Raw genomic sequence first — 16,045 nt, 5'->3', positions numbered from 1 at the left:
TCCTTTCCTTGCACCCAATTCTGCCCACCATGGCCTGTTTGTATGACAGAGTGATTCGTAAAACTGGTACTATTGTATACTTAATATTTTGTACTGTGTAAGAAAAAATATCTAGAATGTGATCAGTTCACACCTGCTAGTTAAATGCAAGCCTTTCTATTTGTCACATTTACAGTAGGCAGCTGACTCCAGCATTTGCAGTTCTTTGTCTATACTTGGAAGCAAACCAACAGGGGTGTTGAATATAATCGAATCACCAAATGAAAAAGGAGTATCACATTTAAGTACATTACAGTTACAAGCGCAGCTACAAAGAGGAGTCTGTTAAGGTTAATGGTCAATCTGCAGTATCTGTCAGCACTTTGATATTTGAGTTCTTAAATCAGGCAACACCATTGCTGGTCACCTCTGCTGTTTCTTGGGACAATCTGACAGTTCAATGATAGAGTGGGGAAAACAAGTCAACTGCAGGACGCTCTTTCCTAGCAGGCTCACTTAGTGCCACGTGTTAGCAGTGCAAAGCCCAGTGGCAATGTCTAGAGGATGTGACATCAAGACCAGTTGTGTCCATTAACACATAACTGGGACACCAGCATCACTTCAGGCTATTGTGTTGTAACTCAGTGGTCCTCAAGTTCAGCCCCGGAGGGCTGCTGGTTTTTGGTCTAACCAAGTTGCTTAATTCAAAGCCAATTATCACTCGAGCAACAGTTTTGTGCTTGATTTTTGTTTAACCTTGTTAAATTCTCAACTCTTAAAAATGCTTCTTTTAGTCTTACCCTGTGGTCTGTGCATGGATTCTAATGTTCCAGTGCAGGGATGTGGACACTGTGCTGAAAAAAAGTGTGCTGCCCTTCCAAGTAAGACACAACCACCACCCCCACCCCCCCACCCCTGTTAGTTACTAATCCCTGGTCATTCAAAAAGAGCAGGGTGTTTTCTAATGTCCTGGCTAAGTTGCTCACCCATACCCTTGTCATCCTGTGCCTTAATGATTACTGCCCAGTGCCTCTCGCGTCTCTTGTCATGAAGTGCTTTGAGGGGATTATTAAAGACTCCACCTGTTCCTTTCTTCCTAGTTTGCATACTGTACAAACAGGTCTACTGATGATACCATCTCGCATATTCTGCCCACCTCTTTGTCCCATGTAGACAGTAACAAGGGGAATTATGTAAGACTGTTGTTCATAGACTACAGTTTGGCCTTTAACACCATTCTGCCCCACTTATTGATGCTAAATTTTCTAACAGGCAGACCTCAGGCGGTGAGAGCAGACAACTGCTTCTCTAATTCTGTCATTGTCAACACATGAGTTCCACAAGGCTGTGTATTGAGCCCTCTGCTGTACTCCCTTCACACATACGATTGGGTGGCCAAGCACAGCTCCAGTACCACTGTTAAGTTTGCTGATGACACAGTGACATCGTTGCTGGAAATGAGGACTATCTGGATGAGGTAGAGAACCTGGCAGTATGGTGCCAAGCTCATAACCACTCACTGAATGTCAGCAAGACCAAGGAGCCAACTGGATTTCAGGTAGAAGCAGCAGCACATCTATAGTCCCATCAGCATAAATGAAATTCCTTTTGAAAAGGTGAGTGGCTTCACATACCTGGGTGTGCATATCACGAAGGACATGACGTGGACCTGGCACACACAGACTCAGGTCTGGAAAGCAATACAGGGCCTTCATCGGATGAGGATATTCAAGGTCTCGCCATTCATTTTGAAATTTTTTTTTTACACCGGCGCCATAGAGAGTATCCTAGCACAGAGCTGCACATTATGGTTTGGGAATTGTTCAGTCCAAGTTCACAAAGCCCTGCAGAGAGTAATGTGTTCAGCAGACTACATGCTAAGGTCAGCACTGCCCACTCTGCAGGATATCTACACCAAGCGCTGCAGAACCAGGGCATTTAAAATAACTATGGACTCTGTTCACCCCAGCACAGACTGTTCAGCCTGCTCAACTCAGACAAGCAGCTACGCAGCCTAATGGTAAAGACCAAAAGATTCAAAAGGAGCGGTTGCCCTCAACAAACAGTCAAACCTAAAACTCCATTTAACTTACTGCTTGGCCACATTACACTTTTTACTGTTTTTATTGTTTCAGGTTTTAACCTAGTTTAACTTAATTTAGTTAATTTTATAATCTATTTTTTTTGCACAATCTTGCAGTAGGCTAGCTTTTTCATTTCACTGCACGCTGTACCAGTATATATGTGTGTATAATGAATAAAACTCTTGAATCCTGGTCCCCCACATTATCCCCTGTACCCTTATTGGCTAATTATCACTTTCATCCCTTCACCACCTAATGTGTGGTGAGCGTACTGGTGCAAATATGGCTGATCTTGCAACATCCAGGTGGGTGCTACACAAGTGGTTGAAGTGGTTCCCTACTGTCAATGAAAGCATTAAATACTTTTATTTAAGTAATTAACAGCAGCAGTAGTCATGAATTTTAATTGCTTTTTCATTTAATCAGTAGCCAATTAACAAGGGGAGGCCAATGACAAAGGAGCCAGCGGCTCACCAGATAACATTTACACCTGTGTGATCACCATAAAGGGTTTGTCTTGTCAAGCTTGGGTCACAAAGTTACACAGGAGAGTTCAGCAGGTTTTCCAAGGAGTAGAAACAGTACTTGTGTACTAAATGGATGGCAGTTCCTACCCATTCTAGTGTTGTGCTCTGTGGGGGATGCACCCCTGTTGCTTAATTTTTGGAGTTTAAATTATTAGACTGACCTACCCCAACCACAAATACTAACCTTAAAGTTAGTGGGGGTGGAGTGTAGTTGCCTATAGGTCCCTAATGTTAAAAACGAAAATCTGATTTGGGTCACGATAATAGAAAAGGGTACTAGCCGTCAGTTTAGTACACAAGTACCATGAAACTTTATTGCTGTTCTGCCAGATACAAAAACAAGTCTCTTACAGAGGCGATCTGGACTCACAAGGAACAGCTGTCAAACTTGATGCATCGGCTTTGACTCCTGCTCAAAAGAACACAAAGTCTTCTTCATCAAGGGGCTCCAGCGGCCCAATAGCAGCCTTTTAAATGTTCGAAGCCCTTGTATGGCAAGCTGGCAGCTGATCCCGCAAAGAGGAACTAAGTGTGTGTTGCTTTCCCATTGAAAAGCTATTTAAGAGGGGGTTTCTGAAGAGCTCCGCGTCCCCCTGCAGCAGCAGTCACAGTCTGAATAAAACACCAGGAACGACCTGAAATGTGCTAATCTGTTTAGGTCACAGATCACTTGGTTCTTACCACTGGACAGGAAAAATCCACAATATAAGAATGAGTTGACATGGCAGAATGTAAACGCTAATGCATCATAAGATTAAATAAGCTCTGTATTCAGCAAGGATATGTAATTTAAGAAATTGGGCTCCAACTAGAAACCTGTAGCCACTGTGTCCCTCTAGGACTGACCTTCAGGACCCCTGGTGTAGCTGCTTGTGTCATGGACCCTAACAGTTTCCCCACTTCCAACATGTGTGGCCCCTTTGTGTACCATTAGATAGATAGATACTTTATTAATCCCAAGGGGAAATTCACATACTCCAGCAGCAGCATACTGATAATATCAAATTAAAGAGTGATAAAATTAAGGAATTAAATCGTTTGTCGGTCCTGATCTTGTACTGTGGTGTCATTTGTCCACCATCTTAGGTGACACATAAATGGCACCTCTCCTTATACTTGTAACTGTCTGTATGTTGTCAGCGTATCCATGTAGAACTGGGATCTTCACTCAGGCTGCAGGTTTTCATTCCAACTATTTTTCTAATGAGAAGACAGTCCTTGCTGATAATGAAAATTGGTATTTAGCTGTATGGCTTGTTAGTGCTTTATTCATCCATGACAAATCTTTATCTTAAATGAGAACATCTGTCTACTATGTAATGACGTACTCAAGTTCTGTGTGTGTCTGTCTGTCCTGACCCTTAGAGTAGTATGATTGGTCAGTATGGCTTTGGTGAATGGTTTGCAATTGAAAGAGGAAGTGTGAGTGTTAAACAAACGAGGAGGAGGAACAGCATAGGAGCCTTCAAAGACGAGATGTATAAAAGTGGGACAGGAGCCGAGAAAGGGGCCTTGAAAATAATGAGAGTCTGAGAAGCAGGCTTTACGCAAACATGTTTAAGAGTCTGGTGAAGAGAGGTTCAGATACAGGTGAATACACAGGAAAGGTAATGAATGTACACGTAAGGCATGAGATAGCAAATACTTTTGAAAATGATTTTGTTACAGGTTCCTCGGCTAGGTAGCCATATGTTTTGTGGACCAGAACAGATTTGCACTTAACGGTATTCTTCAATTATTACTAACCATTTTATTAACACAGATACTTCATGATGCACAAACACCATTGTAAATGGAGCCAAGGTAGCTGGAGAGCTGGTAGTTTCTTTGTTATTTGCATTTCTTTATTAAGTGTGGCTGGTTACGAAAACAGGAAACAAAACCTAAATGCAGCTGCTTAAAACTAAAATGGGCAATTAAGGGTTCTGAATAATAACCAGTGAGTTAACTAAAATTAAGCCCCCAAAAACATATTGCTTTAGCAGTAAATAAATGGATTCTAATTAAGAAATCGATTGAAGTGTAAACCTGCAGCCATGTGTCCCTCCAGGACTAATTGAGGACCCCTACTCTACAATGCAATTAAAATTTGTCTTGGTTGAGTGAAAGCACTAACAAGCCATATAATTAAATATCAAATTGCATTATCAGCAAGGACTTTCTTCTATTTAGGAAGCTGGTTGCAATGAAAACTTGCAGCTACTGCAGCCGTCCAAGACCATAAGTGAGGACCCCTGTCATAGATTGCACATCCAACATGGCGTTTTGGTCCCCCACCATGCTCCTGAATGGTCTTTCACCGTCTACTATGACTGACCAGACATGCAGCTCTTTAAACTCATTCCTCCATCTTTTACTTCCGTTGAACTATTAAAAGTCTGCCTAACTTCACTGAGGAATTTAATATTTTAACACTACACAAGGTCCCTAAACCATTTTTAAAAGAAATCTTAATATTTCAGTGTCTAGTCAAAGCAACATTCAAATATTTGTTGAGATATTGTGACAGCTTAGCTATTCGCTAACAAACAAGCTTGATGGACTGAATGGCCTCCTCTCATTTATCAAATTTCTTGTATGCTTGAGGATTAGTGGCAGGAAATACAGCCATTTCAAGGCATAGTAAAATGAGGGAAAACCTGGCAGCGCAAGAAACGCCTCCCAATAAAGTAATGGCTATGGCCCACTTTATAGTCAATCCAAGAAGCAGAGATCAAGCTTTCAGGAAATTAACCTACGGTTCATTATACAGTAGAAGCCAGACATGATATGCATTTTCACTATGCATCTTAATGATATTTTTGAAACTTGTGTTGCATGTTGACTTGCACATCGCTGTAAAATGTACGCGTCACAATATTGACTTCGTGGACCCCATCCTGGCTCATTCTGAGGTGAATCCTAATTATCTGCTCCGAATGTTTTGCCACCCAACCATCCATCCTTTTTATCCACTATGAGGTGTCCAGTCTGTGCCAGCAGCTTTGGCCACAAGACTGTCAAGTGATGTGATTTTTGGCCACCTCTTATTAACGATCCCCGAGCCCGCTTGGTCCATCTAGTCTGGTCTGTGCTTGGCCGAATCGCCGGTCACACTCCCTGTTACAAGTAACGGCTAACAGGTGCCCAGCGGCCGGCTTCATTTTGAAGGATTAATTGTGGAACTGATTGGACTCTTATGCGCTATTTTATTTTTTTTCGTGCTCAGTTATTAGGATTTAAAAATGACGCCTCCTCCTCTAATGAGATATTGCAATCCTTCCTCATTTCAGACTAATTGTTTAATCAAACAATAGACAACAAACCCGTCTCGTGACCTTGTGCACGTCTTAAGTCAGAACTGTCGCCGGCAATGCCAGGCCCGCTTCCTCCTCCCGTTCCACCCCCCGCCCCGTCCTCAAAGTAGGTTGTATCCCTGAAGGTTTCGAGCTGTCGTCACCTTTCGTCACCATGAACCAGTTTATGAATGCGATGTGAATCCTGCCCCCCGCATATCCAGCTCTCCACTAAAGTCAGCTGAGCAGCTGCCTCCGCTTCTTGTTCGCGCGCAGAAGACGACCGACCGAGACAGAAAGAAAGCGAGAGAAGGAAGGAAGCGTTTGGCGGGAGCAAAGCCGCTCTCCGTCTCACACACGCCTCGCACATCTGCCAGGCTCCTCTCACTCCACGGGGAAGCATGCGGGCTCTCTCGCGGCTCACCCTCGTTCTTTACGTGGGATGCATCTTCGTAAACCTCGGCCGGCCGCACCCGTGTTCGAGTCAACCCTGTCTTAACAACGGGACTTGCAGCTACTCCCAAGAAAGTTCATCGACGGACCAGACATACAACTGCACCTGTGCCACGGGATTCACCGGCAGGAGCTGCGAGGTAAGCTGACATCCGCGCTTTCTTTCCTTTCTTGCTGCCTTCGGTAAGAGGTTGTATTGGCACGTCTGCTGGTGCTCCCGTTGCCAGTTGTTTGATACCCTGTCCACTTATCCGCATCTGGTTCATCTGAAAATGCCGACGCGGTTACTCCGGCAACAGCGCACTGGAAAACGCCAGCCAGGCTGGAGGCGCTCAGCGCGGCTGGAGCTGTCCAAGGTACCCGAGCCGCGTAGCCCCATGAAGGATAACCGCTGAAGCAGTCCTTTCTCACGGCCGGGGCTCTGCGAAAAAAAAAAAAGACAATCCACTTGTGATCAGCGTGAATGAGACGAGCAGGTCCTGTCCAGTACCGTTTGATATTTAACAGTCAAAAATATCTTCTAATGAGACCCCGCGGCTGTTAACTCATTCTGTCTGCCCTCTCGATGTTTTGAAACGATGGCCTCCTATCATATGTTTCTCTTTTAAAAGTTCCCAGTTTTAACGTTCTTGAATTTTTGGAGGAATTTTTCAGCGTCCTTAAGAAATAAATCAAAGATACGAAATATGGTCCCATATTGAGATAGACAAAGCGACGCTCCCGACTTAAAAATGACTTTGTTCAACTGACAGGCTTCACCTGCAAGTGATGAAGTAGGACGAGAACCGGTGCTACATTTCACAAAAAAAACTAAATGCGTGTTTTCAAGTTGTCACTTTCAAATTGGTAATACGTAATGGACATTAATAATATATTAGTGGCTTATTTTATCATTTTAATGGAAATAAAAATAAGCTCAATGATTACATCTAACTATATTTTATATACAGGTAGCTCTCTTTATTTCTATCTCTATTTTAAATTCAGTAATTCCTTTCCTATCTATCTATCTATCTATCTATCTATCTATCTATCTATCTATCTATCTATCTATCTATCTATCTATCTATCTATCTATCTATCTATCTATCTAATCTACCTACCTACTCTACCTACCTACTCTACCTACGAGGAAATAAGTATTGAATGCATCAACATTTTTTTCAGTAAATACATTTCCAGTGAGGCTATTCACATGAACTTCTCACCAGACATTGGTATTAACTCAGGAAACCCACAAATATGAAGAATTCACAACATTAAAGGCCATATAAGAACTTATGTGTAATAAAGTGGAATTATGCCTGGAAAAAGTATTGAACATGTTAATTTAATACTTAGTGGAGAAGATTTATTTGTAATGATGACTTCAAGGTACTTCCTGTGTGAAGAACACAATCGCCTGCAGTGCTGAGGTGTGATTTTGACCTATTCTTGTCTTTAAATCTTGAAGATTCGAGGTGGGGAGGGTCTCTTGTGAACTCTGATCTTTAGTTCCATCCACAAATGTTCAATTGGCTTTAAGTCAGGTGATTGACTGGGCCATTCTAACAGCTTGATTTTCCTTCTTTGAATCCAGTTAAAATATTCCTTTGCTCTATGTTTTGGCTCTTTGTCCTGCTGGAAGGTTCACCCATACCTCATCCTCACCATCCTGGTGGATAACAGCAGATTCATTTCAAGAATCTCTTGGTACATGGCCCCATTCATCATTCCATCAATTACATGAAGTCTACCAGTACCATGAGATGAGAAGCAGACCCACACCATGATGCTTCTACCTCTAAACTCCACTGTTGGTACAGTTGTCCTTTTTTGGGTGATGTGCAGCACCAATTATCCTCTTCTGACTCCCATGTCAGAATTCTTGCGAGCTCTTTGCTTTTACTCATCATTAGATGTTTCTCATGTGCCACCTTGGCAGCAAAACATCATTTTATAGCCCATCAATCTGTCCTAACCCAGCTGATATCAATTTGCACAGATAGGAGGTGAAATTGCTTTCTGACTACTTATGGATTTTGCCTGATTTCTTGCCTTTTTGTACTGCCTTTTCTTAGTGTGTTCAATACTTTTTCTCTGTGTCATCGCTTTTTATTACACGTTCCTTTATTTATGGACTTTAATTTTGTATTAAATGTTGACGCTATCTATCTATCTATCTATCTATCTATCTATCTATCTATCTATCTATCTATCTATCTATCGCTCCTTTCATATCTTTCATATCTATGTTTATTTTACATAGCTTCTTTCATTTCTGTCTTTATTTTATGTAGCTCCTCTCATTTCTCTCTACATCTGTTTTACATAACTCCTTTCGTTCCTATTTGTTTTTTTATAGCTCCTATCATTTCAACCTGTACTTTATAAAGCTGCTTTAATTTCTATCTTTATGTTTTTATCCATCTCTTTTATATAGCTCCTTTCATTTCTTTCTAGTGAACTACTTTTTTTTTTAAACCTGGCTGCCTTTTCAAAGTTGACATCCCAAAGCCATATTTTTACTGTGAAGCAGACAAGATAAAAAAGTTCCCCTCAGAAATGGCTCAATGACCCAATACCCTATATTTCAATATTTGAGAGATGGTGGTCCCATCTGTGTTGAGGTCATGGGGGGCCACATCACTGTGTACAACCATCACATTCAAAGATCAGGCTCTGTGGTTCATTTGGTCATCTGCATAGGCAGGCAGTGAAACATATTTCCAGGATTTTCATCCTTTTCAAAGGGCTTCAAAGTTTGGGTTGCACTGATGGCTGGAACTGCTGTTCAGGTATTTTTTAGATAACCACTAAGCCATGTAAATGTACTAGGCATATGTGTAATGAAATAAATCCATGACATGGTACAGATAGTTGCTGCCTACCAAAAGTGTACTGAAGCTAAAAATCAGGAGATGAATTGGATTGAAGGCCAATCGGAGAGAAGGCCATGCAGCTGGAGATTAGGAGATCAGAGCAAAAACACTTGGACAGCAAAAAAAGCCCTTTGTGAGCCCTGATGGGGTAATAGATTTCATGTGTGTCTGTACCCTTTTGTCATTTCTCCCCCAGAAAAAAGCTTTGACTTGTGCTAAATTGTGTTCTGGCCCTGTTTTATTCCAGACTGTTTTGCACCCATTATTTACTCTGTGGTTATCTTATAGGGAACCATAAACTCAATGTACTCCAATAAATCATATCACACTAACAAAAATCACCCACCCAGATGTCTGAACAATTAAACATACATATCAGTTTTAAATTATCATAGAGATATCTCAGTGTTACTGCCTCAGGCTTTGGGTGATCTCTGTTTGTAGGTGCACACTTTATTGGAAGCTCAAATTGTAAAACCATAATGTAGGTTCTTCTCTGTCTTAAGGGACTTAATCACAAATGGAACATCCATTACGTTTTTGAGCCCCAAGTTGTTGAATGTTCTGTTCAATCAGGAAGGTCACTTGAAACAGCCTTGCAAGTCTTCCAGCCTGAGCTGCCTAAACCAGAAGACGCAGTTCCAGTTGCCTTTTGTTTGATTTTGCTATTCCACACAGCTCCTCCTTGGATTCATCTGATCTCATTCCCTTAATTGATAGATGGTGGTCTAATGTCTGCTTCTGTTGGCTCACTGCACCAGGTTTGCAATTTTAATGTTGGCCTCAGGACTTTCTCCTTGCGTAGGCTGTGCATTTTCCAATGTTTATGTGATTCCCTGTCAACTGATGTGCAATGCAGGAATAACCACTGAATTTATATTTAGTTGTTTGTTTATCTCCATCAGGGAGATTTGTGTATTAGGCCTGCTTCTCCTCTGTTTCGTAGCAATATGCTGAGTAACTTTATAATCAAAGGTTTGTTGCAGACTGTCTTTAGAAGTTTGCTGTTTGTGCAGAGTGTGAGATTGGATCTCAGTTTAAAGAGAAAGGCCCTCCATTGAGATTTAGCCAGTACTTAATGAGGATAACGTCTGGCGGTTAACAGTGCTACTTCACAAATCCAGCCCCCTGAGAATGAATTCTGCTCCTGGCCACGTGGAGTCTGCCTGTTTTCCACATGTTTATGCGAGTTTTCTCTCCAACATTACCAGATATGTGTGTGGTAGAGTAAAGAGTGATTCCATATTGGCCCTGCATGGGTGTGTGAATAGACCAACACCCTGTCAAGGGGCACTGTGCACCATGCTGCCAGTATGGGCTTCATTTCCTGTTAGCCTAATTAGCCTGAGAATGATGTTTTGCAAGATTTTTATCCTTGAATCCTTCAGTCTTTTATGAGATGATGGAAAGGAACTCCTGATGTTTAAGGCAGCACTAGTAAAGTACAATGAAATCTCCAACTAACAAAGAAGCATTCAATGTCACAACACATTTCAAAAATATTGCACCACCTGCAAGCCAATGTGCATACAGTATAAGCAGCTTTTCTCATATTTGCTTTATTCTTTGTTTAATGAATTTCTTTTCATTCCTTCTGATAGATTTAGCAATTGAATAAACATAGACTTCATTGTCATCTCCTAGACCAGATTGTGGTTTGTACACTGTGGACTTTTCTCTCGCTAGGACAGGGCAGCAGGACAACTACAAGCTTAGACCACTCAGTCAGAAATTTGTAAAAAGTGCCAAGGTGAGCGATGCCAAACTCTACGTTTTCATTTTTAATATGTTTGTGAAACCTGAGGCCTTTTCTTTAGAACTGAAGCCTATCAGGTGGCTGAAGTGAGACAAGGACTGATATGCTTATCCAGGACCTGTTCCAACTTTCCAGCACCCTGTGACCCTCTAAGAGAAAATTAGTTTGAGGAAATGGATTCTTTGCTGTGGGGGACACGCTTCAGTGGTCTCCACTGTGTTTATTACTCTGAACACAGCACAACTGTAATGGTCCAGGTGTATGTAGGAGCAAGGAGCTGGCTGAGCACCCAGCCTAATGTGTACTGCTTGCAGCTTAGAAGCCGTCCCATCCACAGAGCTGTCTGTGATGATCTTTATAACCCAACAGTCCCTGGTTTATGCTGTTTAGCTATGACACAAAACTTCAATTTCCCACATTAAGACGCCTCACACCCAGTGTTGCTGGGGTCAGCTCCAGCACCCCAGGACCCTAAATTGGTCAGAGAATTTTGTGTTTGATTCAAAGATCAAACCTACCTGTAATGTACCCGCAACAGGTCCCCACAGCTGCATTTCTTTGTTGTGATGTGTAGCATCATTTGTTTTCTTTCCTGTTTATCTCAAGGAGCACTTGACGTGAGTCTCCTAGACAGTCTCCAAAGATAAGACCAGCTGCTTCTTGAAGGAATTAATGCAAGCCTAATTTCTATTTCTCTGGAGAAAGCATCAAGCCTTTTGTAGATGGAAGTGGTCGATATGGCAGATCTTGCTGCAGCTGCTGGTTTTTGTCCCAGTTAATGGCAGCTCTGGCCCTGCCTTTTCCTCAAGTCATGTTTTAATTAGCTGCCATGTGTCTTCTCTCAACTCACAGGTCCGTTTCAGTTTGTCGTAAATTGGGAAGGCTGAGTAGTGCTGTCCCACTGGCCTGAGTAAGATAATGAACACTCAAAACGTTATAATTTCAGCATACATGGTCCCATATTTCTCTCTCTCCATTCCCTGCTCATTTAAAGAGTTGCTTTCTCCTTCCTGGACAATAAACCGAGAGCACGCAAGTGCCTATGTGGCCTTAATGGTACGGCTGACACAGACCAAAGTGCTAATGCTAGCTGTTTTAAAAGACATTGGAGTGAAATATGTGGGACAAATCTTAAGATATCTCAAAGAAATTAATTCTTTTCTGAAATGCTTTGCACAATTCTTTCAAGAAAGTAAAAAGAAATTGAAAAGGGATTTCTGGATTGACATATCAAACAATGAAGGTGCAAAATTACAACATGTTCAAGTACCTGACGCCTGTTTGATGCTTTAGTTGGAATAAAAAACAAGCAGGCATAAGTCTGGGAGTGTTCAGCCTGTAAGGTAATGGCAATAAAGTTTACAAAAAGAAAACACATTCATCCATCTCGAGATCCACTCAAAGCAATGCAGGGTTATGGGGACCAGAGTGTAACCTGACATCATGGGGAGCCAGGCATTGACAGACTCATCAGTTTATCACGAGGCACACACACTCTAATGCCTGGCCATTTTGCAGTTGCCAATTTAAGTGGCACTTAATTCTTTTTGAATACCTTTGATGACCCACTCAAAGAATTCCTGCTGGCCTCACAGGAGGCCCAAGTTCGCTTCCTAGCCAGTAAAGTCACTGCAGACAGTGGAGTGGTTAGCAACTGCTGCATGGCGGACCCAGTGCCCTGGCTTAATACCCGGGTGTTTTCTGCCAGTACCTCCAAAGACATGCAAGTTAAGCTAACAGGCAATTCCAAATTGTGATGAACTGCTGCTCTTTTCAGGGCTGTTTTCTGTTTTGCTGCTGCCTCCATGACCCCGAACTGAGTTAAAACAGTTTGAGGATGTTAAAATTTTTTTGGGTGTGGGATAGAAAAGCTATGTGCAGCACAAGGAGAACATGCACACCGCACATAGAGAGTGACCAAGATGGCATTTGGATGCAGGACTTCAGAGCTTTCAGCCTGCAACTCTACCCACTGTGTTTCCATGCCGTTCAGAATAACTAGCATGTTTTATGACTTTGCAAAGGTAACATTATTTATTTACCCAAAATAAAAATAGAAGTCCTGAGGGCAAGCACCCCAACCCAGGTTGATCTGATGCTCAAGCACCTTAAAAACCAGGTGTGAAAATAAATAAATAAAATTCTTACTATAGCAGAGCTTCATTAACAACTCTTAACATTTGGGCATCCATGCAAATAACGTTTTCTGTTAAAGGATGTATATGATTATTGTATCATTATTTTGTTTAATAATGGTATATTTCCCAAATCTTTATAGAACTCCTTATGACCTTAATTGTGTAAAATATCTAAATCACTTATAGTGGCAAATTACAGCATTTCACAGAATCTCTGAATGCATGGCTGGTGATGGGTGATTCTGTCATTCTGCAGCATCCCATCTGCCTTTTGTAATATATTTCTCAATTCAAGGACAAAATGTTGTCTCCATTTTTTAATATTTTGACTTTTGCATTTTATTGATTTTATTAAAATCCAGTAACATTCCATGCAAGCAAGTCAAGTTTAACAAAACTAGGCTCGAAACACAACATCCCCCACCCATGAGAAAGAGAGTTAGGCCAGCAGTGTAAAACTTTAAACTAGTAAAAATAAGTAAATGAATACAAATAAATAGAATAAAAAAGAAGGGAGAGAATCTTCTTCCTCAATTTAAATGCTTATTGTAAAATGTTATTGATTAGATCCTGCCAGGTTTTGAAAAAGTTTTATACAGATCCTCTAAGTGAAAATTAGATTTTTTCCAGTTTCAAATAGTATATAACATCAGTTAGCCACTGACTTAAAAGAGGAGAGTTAGGATTCATTCAGTTGAGCAAAATAAGTCTACGTGCCAATAGTGTAGTAAAGGCAATCAGTGGTTTGACCTTTTATAAGATGATGACATTGAGGTTATTAACACAGGAATGCCAACTTTCCCCAAGCATCCATGCAGCTATAAACCTCTAACTTTGTGTGTCACTCACAATGAACCCTGTGCTTTTCTTTGTCTCCCCGAATTCATATCCCTCACCTATTGGCTGTGTGAAAGGACTTTGCATGTTTTCTTCATGTCTTTATGGGTTTCTGTCCTGGTACTCTGGCTTCCCTTCCCTATACCCATAAATGTTCTTGCACTGTATGTGTGAATGGGCAACATGATGAATTAGTACTGCACACAGTGGGTTCCTTCCCTGAAACCAGTGCTTCCAGGCAGGTCAGTACCCAGTGACTCTAAGTTAAAAATAAGCCCTGAGAGTATTATCTAAAATTTTAAAATGTTCGCTGTGTTATAATTCATTTCAAATCCATCGTCACTGTGCTAGTCTTGATTAAATGAGAATGAACAACTGTTGAGTTTTAGACATATCGGTTGCAATGAACTTATTTGCACTCTCCACTGAAGTGACTTCTTGTTTCCAGTCAGGACAATTAGGGCGGTGTCTCCCCATGATCTCCTCTGGGTGTCCGTGCTCACTGTGATGGACTCGTATCCGGCACTGCTGCTGGGGTAGGCTACCACATAAAAGTGAGGGGAAATCTCTTGCACTGAGCCACTCATACATAAGGCCTTGAGGAGCATGTTGAAACCTCTTTATTTTCAACAATCTTACAAGAGTTCATGCAACACATGAAAAGGAAATTAAGTAGTGTAAGTGTCTAAAATATTAAAATATCAGGAATAGTGCTGCTGAAAGTAATAACAATGAATATATTATCTGTTAATTACCTGCTGCTCTGTATCTTCGCCTTGAATGCTGGGCAGGCCTCTGGACTCCAAGAGTGCTATGTGGATGACTTGGAAAGGCTGAAAGTATGTGGCTGACATTAGTCGCAGAAGCAAACTGGTAATGCAAACAATGACTCGGACCCGGCTACAGATATGTGCTGCCTGTATAGTCAATTGAACATGGTAATGTTCAAAAACAAGCAATATGTGAGTGTGTACTCCATTACATTGTAGATGTGTGTAAACCGACATTATCAGCCCTTCAAACAGACCATGCTCAATACTAGGAAATGCTCTGTGGAGAGGTAGTCACCACAAGGGCCACCGATCAATTGACCAAGTTAGTCGTCACAATGGCAAATGATCTTTCAGCCTAAACCATCTGAGACTCTACTGAGATTTCAACAGAGATGAAAGCAGTGGCTCGGGACTCTCCAGTTTTCTCTTTTTCTGTTGCCCCAAGTGTTTCTGGTGTTCCAACCCTTATCTATCTATCCCTGTGTCCTCAGAGAATGCAGACTAGGGGCCACCATTCAAAACTCCCAGGGCTGAGCAGGTCAATAGTGGTGGTGCTCCAGTATATCTGGGGTACAACGATTGTGAGGTGTCAATGCCAGGGTCCTAAATTTAAGATAATAAAGTGTTGGCACAATAATTCAGTCTGTGATTAACAAAGGGTTTTGCCAGCCACAGTGCTAGAAAACTATCTGGTAACAAAGAACTTTGTTGACATTTCTCCTGGCAGAGCTATCTCATAGACTGATACAGCATAAGAGTGAAAACAAAAAGCAAGAATGTGTTAAAAACAAAAAAGGAGAAGCAAGAATTGTTGGTTCATATTAATAATGAGTACGAATTAAATATAATATATAGTACATGAAAGAATAATATTTCAAAAGCAAGTAATATACATGAGTTCAAAGCTTGTTGAATACACAGATCACAGTAACATATTGAATAATGATGGAACTTCAGGTTCTCAAGTCACTCTGCGTTTTTTAATTTTTTTTGATTGTGCTCAAGTTTCAAATGTTAAATGTAGTTTCTCAGTTGTGCCCAACACTGTTTGAGCTTCTGCGGCTGCTAATCTGTTCAAGAAAATTTTATATGCCATTTATTATTATAACTATGTTACAATATTAAAAGCAGCATGTATTAATAATCCTTATTAACTATTAGTTATTAACATTTTTGTTCTACATCAGATACTGTTTAGTACAAGTACAGATCCCAGTGGGATAAGAACATAACAGCATAATTTCTGGTCTTACACCTCTACGCCCTTCACTCCCACTACTACCAAACACTTGCACCCTTGACTGGTGCTCTTGTAACAAGGCCCAGTGATCCTATTCCAATGCATGAATGTACTGGCATATG

General features: G+C 41.2%; 1 protein-coding gene across 1 annotated transcript in view; it reads left to right on the top strand.

The window, feature by feature from the left end:
- Positions 1-6,013: 6,013 nt before the first annotated feature.
- The window catches only part of dner (delta/notch-like EGF repeat containing), a 259,011-nt gene continuing 248,979 nt past the window's right edge, over positions 6,014-16,045 (top strand). The window contains exon 1 of the mRNA XM_028794644.2: positions 6,014-6,458. Within this exon, the coding sequence (XP_028650477.2) occupies positions 6,267-6,458 (192 nt within the window). The 5' untranslated portion in view covers positions 6,014-6,266. The remainder of the gene's footprint in view (positions 6,459-16,045) is intronic.

This window comes from Erpetoichthys calabaricus, chromosome 2 (assembly GCF_900747795.2).
Source record: "Erpetoichthys calabaricus chromosome 2, fErpCal1.3, whole genome shotgun sequence".
In the NCBI taxonomy this organism is placed as follows: domain Eukaryota; kingdom Metazoa; phylum Chordata; class Cladistia; order Polypteriformes; family Polypteridae; genus Erpetoichthys; species Erpetoichthys calabaricus.
The sequence above is the reverse complement of the archived record's forward strand: the minus strand, read 5'-3'. Positions and strand labels throughout refer to the sequence as shown.